The 5,000-nt window shown below is 37.8% G+C and overlaps 1 protein-coding gene across 1 annotated transcript in view; it reads left to right on the plus strand.

Annotated features, from left to right (window-relative positions):
* The window catches only part of LOC121386758 (protein C-ets-1-like), a 103,041-nt gene that overhangs the window by 312 nt on the left and 97,729 nt on the right, over nt 1-5,000 (plus strand). Inside the window, exon 2 of the mRNA XM_041517767.1 lies at nt 582-687. Coding sequence (XP_041373701.1) covers nt 586-687 — 102 coding nt within the window. The 5' untranslated portion in view covers nt 582-585. The remainder of the gene's footprint in view (nt 1-581; nt 688-5,000) is intronic.

The following is a 5,000-nucleotide window of genomic DNA, read 5'->3' on the forward strand; positions in this document are numbered from 1 at the left end:
ATATTTTTAGTTGTTATTTTCGCTTGCCAATCCATTTAATTACATTTTAGTAGGCCTACTTACATTGCAGTTACTGGTATAAACAAACACATGCATAATCTGATTTGGTTTGCAATAATATGAATTATTTACTGCAAATGTTGAGTGATACATTTCTTATTCTGTTATTAAAAGTAAATTTTTTTTATCTTACTGTAGTGTAGATTACATCGTTTAAGTCACAGCATGAAGAGAATATAAAACGTTTGTGTAGCTTCTTTAGCAATTTTTTGTAAATTTTACCCCTTTCTTTTGACTTTGTCAACAGTTACACTAATGTCGGTTACAATGTCCCTCCCCGGACCTAAAATAATACTATTCTTTAGATACACAAGTATTGTTTATTATACTTTAGTCATTTGACCTTGCATAAATTATGCATATTGCAGCTAATCGGGTTTTTCATTCACCTGTCTTGATAGCAAGTCTGTGACTAGTTAGCGTCATATTTCAACATGGCCGTAGGTTCATGAATGACCCACTAAACGCTCCGGTAGTTGTTTACATCGACGGGACGTCATCTTCATTCTTTGTCATTGCAGGATTATGGACCTAGAACTGTATCATACAGATTTCGGGATGGAGAATGTGGAATTTTTCGCTAACGAGTCTAAAAAGAAGTTCTGTTCTCCCATCAGAGTGTCTAAGGTAAGACCGCTTGGTTGCGCCTCGTTTTGGTGTTGACCTTTCATTGATGAAACTACCACAGGCGTCTGTCTCATGAATGAACAAACTCGTTAGTAGGTCACATCTATCTGGTGCTTATATAGCGTAGACACTGTATTCATAATGCATGCGACTGTGTCTTGGATATATTGATCAAGTTTGTGTTTGGGAGGAAGAATCCATTTCAATTATGTTTGTATGGTTTGTCTTAAAGTTCTATTATAATAAGATGGTAACAGATGTGTGCAACAGTATCTTACAACACATTGTAACTGTTTAAAATGCATGTATATTTATCATTTAAATTCATTATATCAAACTGATTGAGTGATTCATTTTTGTTTCTGAATAAATACATCTGTACAGCTTGTCATTAAAGGGACACACCCTAGTTACAGCTAGTTAACCATTACAGCGTTGTTTTTCGCTATTATTTTCACAAATAAAATTGCACTTTACTTACATTTTATTATTTAGAATACACATTTCCATTCACCTGAAGTGCTTTTTGGTAATCCTGGTAATCCTGATGTTTGTAAAACCACGAAATGCATTTTTTGTATTTCTTAAAATGCTGCGCGCACTCGAGAAAAAACCGTTAAGCAAGCGAGGTCCAATCTATTTTTAGAGGGAATCTTCCTGTGTAAACGTCACAGACGTTGGTATACCATGTGACCGTTATCATTTTGGTTCGGTTTGTTTTCTCAAGCACGGTTCGTGTAATCAACATCCGATTTGTTGTCGTTTGCTTGTTGTTCATTTGTGAGATATTTCTTCACAGTTCGTGAACATTTTCAGTAACAATAAAGTTCAGACAAGTAAGTGTCTCAATACAAAACGTTACAAACCCTTAAAACCAATAATTTTGCTAAGTCTTACGATATCTGGAGAGGGGATACAACCAGGACAGAACAGTTGGAACATGTCCAGGAGAGGTGAAAGGAACGCACCCCAAGTCTGTGAAATTTGTTGTGACATAGGCATTGTTGTGCTTCGAGCGACATCTACTTGTGACATCAGAATACTAACTTTCAAAATTATTTCAAGCAATTGGGACATGGGGATTCCCATGGTATTTATCGATATAAAACCTGCTTTTTCACTCCATTTGATAAAAACGTGATCTAAGTGTGTTACAGGTTTGTAGATTAACCAAATTATAATTTATTTTCGCTGGATGGAACTAGAGGTGTGCGGCTTTAAAGGGACACACCCTAGTTTCTGAAAACACACGTTCGTCTAAGAAGTAATGGAAAGAAAGAAAGAAAATGTTTTATTTAACGACGCACTCAACACATTTTATTTATGGTTATATGGCATCAGACATATGGTTAAGGACCACACAGATATTCAGAGAGGAAACCTGCTGTCGCCACTTCATGGCCTATTCTTTTCGATTAGCAGCAAGGGATCTTTTATATGCACCATCCCACAGACAGGGTGGTACATACCACAGCTTTTACTATATACCAGTCGTGGTGCACTGGCTGGAACGAGAAATAGCCCAATGGGGCAATGATGGGGATTGATCCCACACCGACCGTACATCGAGCGAGCACTCTACAACTGGGCTACGTCCCACCCCAAGAAGTAATGGTTAATGAGACCTGCTCGGTCGGTTGAGTGATCGCTTGAGGTGATTGCATCAACAAGATCGAACCACCTCTGTGGATCCATTCAACTGATTTACTTTTTCTCGTTCCAACCAGTGCACCACAACTGGTCAACAGGCCATGCAGGGTTTTAGACTGCATCAAAGTGGAAGTGATCAAATACATATATACCCCAAATAATCCAGACCAAATTAAGTACAAACATGCTGACCTCAAAATATTTCACCTTGAAATCACTGAAATGTTCAGTGTTGTCTTTTCTGTGCACGGGAAGGTCGTTTTAGTTCAGTAATGTCATTAACCACTGATGGGGGAAGGGGGGGGGGGGGATTAGCTCAGTCGGTTCAGTGCTCGCTTGAGGTGATTGCGTCACAGGATCCAACCTCCACAGTGGACCCATTCAGCTTATTGGGGTTTGGCTCAACACCACTAGAGCACATTGATTTATTGATCATCAACTATTGGATGTCAAACATTTGGTAATTTGGTCTTAGAGAGAGAAAAGCCGCCACATTTTTCTATTAGTAGCGAGGGATCTTTTATATGCACCATCCCAGACAGGATAGCACATACCACAGCCTTTGATATACCAGTCGTGACGGACTGGCTGGAATGAATAATAGCCCAATGGGATTCGATCCTATACTGACAGCGCATCAGCCAAGCATTTTACTACTGGGCTGCGTCCCACCCCTGAAAATATAGGAGAAAGCCTAGTAAGCCTAGTAAGTAAGCAAACTTGTGCCAATCCTTTTGATGTTTATGCAGTAAAATATGTTTTCAGTAAAAAACCAAAAAATCCTAGGAAAAAAAAAGAGAAAAAGATTGCTTCCTACATTTTCCAAACCAATACTTAATTGAAACTGTTAATGTGGTATAAAAATAGAAATCTGTCATCTTGGATTTTGGAAAGAAATGTTTTTTTTATTTAACGACGCACTCATCACATATTATTTATGGTTATATGGTTAGGGACCACACAGATATTGAAGGAGGAAACCTGCTGTTGCCACTTCATGGGCTACTCTTTTCGATTAGCAGCAAGAGATCTTTTATATGCACCATCCCACAGACAGGATAGCACATACCACGGCCTTTGATGTACCAGTCGTGGTGCACTGGCTGGAGCGAGAAATAGCCTAATGGGCCCACCGACGGGGATTGATCCCAAACTGACCGCGCATCAAGCGAGCGCTTTACCACTGGGCTATGTCTCGCCCTGGATTTTGCAGTGTTTTTGAAAACTACCGCTGGTCGCGGTTGACAAACAGCTGATGACACACAATAGACGGAGATGGAATCAACACCAACCAGTTTAAATATTGATAGGGCGTCCACATACGTGATTTTTCCACCAAAGTTTCTGGGTGATACGGCTCGTAGAATTTTAAGCTTTCGGTTTTCGAACAAGTTGATCAGTGTGCGTAATATGTGCGTGTACACGCCTGTTGTATGTTCAATGTCAATTGTGAAGTAGAAAAAAAAAAAAAACCAACGAAAAAAGAACAATATCTCCAGACTGAAAAGTCTTGCAAATTAAAGAATCTGTTTTTATTGATTTTTCAAAAAAGTATCTAAAACTCTATTCAGGATAGAAATAAAGAAGAATAGTGTGTAATCTGGATTAATCATAATCAGTGGGGAGAAGCACACATTCGTATACAGTATACGTGTACTTGTAATATTTAGAACAGTTAACTGAATTTATCACAGAGGTGCTTGAGGTCGTAGGATCGAATCAACTCAGTGGATCCATTCAATTTATTTATTTTTATTCTCGTTCCAAACTAGTGCATCACAACTGGTCAAAAGACGTGGTATGTGCTTTTCTTTCTGTGGGAAAGTGCACATACTTGCTACTAATGGAAAAATGTAGCAGGTTTCCTCTGATGACTATGCGTCAGAATTACCAAATGTTTGACATCCAATAGCCGATGATTAATTGTGCTCTAGTTATGTTGTTAAATAAAACAAACTTCTCTTCTTTTTTAATCACAGATATTGAGGGGTGGATGTCTTCTTCTTTTTTTACCTACTCACCTCCAGCCACAGCAGGGCTCGAATTTAAGAATTTGTCACCCACAGCATTTTTTATTTAAAAACGGCTCATTGACGGCAGTTATGGCCCCGTCTACATCAGTTTTTTTTTTAAAGTGACTTTTACAGGAAATAAACATGACTGAAACGTTATTTAGTTACATGTAAACATATTTTAAATATACAAATGCCAAATACTGGCAGATACAGTAAACCAGATCTGTTCGTTTGGCTATATTTGAGGAGTTTTACCCATGGCAGTAATTTTTAGCCAGTGGCACAGAAATGTCGTCAGTGATGCCCTTGCCCCAAAATAAGATTGAATTTAAACCATAATGAATCCATAGAGAACATATACACAGACCTAGCAGATATAAACTAATCATTATTGATGGTTCATATTGAGAGGTTGTTGATATTGGGAGATTGTTTATATTGAGAGGTTGTTGATATTTAGAAATTGTTGATATTGAGAGGTTGATATTGAAAGATTGTTGATATTGAGAAATTGTTGATATTAAGAGGTTGTTATTTAGAAATTGTTGATATTGAGAGGTTGTTGATATTTAGAGATGGTTGATATTGAGGTTGTTGATATTTAGAGATTGTTGATATTGAGGTTGTTGATATTTAGAGATTGTTGAT

The sequence above is a fragment of the Gigantopelta aegis genome, chromosome 12 (genome assembly GCF_016097555.1).
Source record: "Gigantopelta aegis isolate Gae_Host chromosome 12, Gae_host_genome, whole genome shotgun sequence".
Classification (NCBI taxonomy): Eukaryota; Metazoa; Mollusca; class Gastropoda; order Neomphalida; family Peltospiridae; genus Gigantopelta; species Gigantopelta aegis.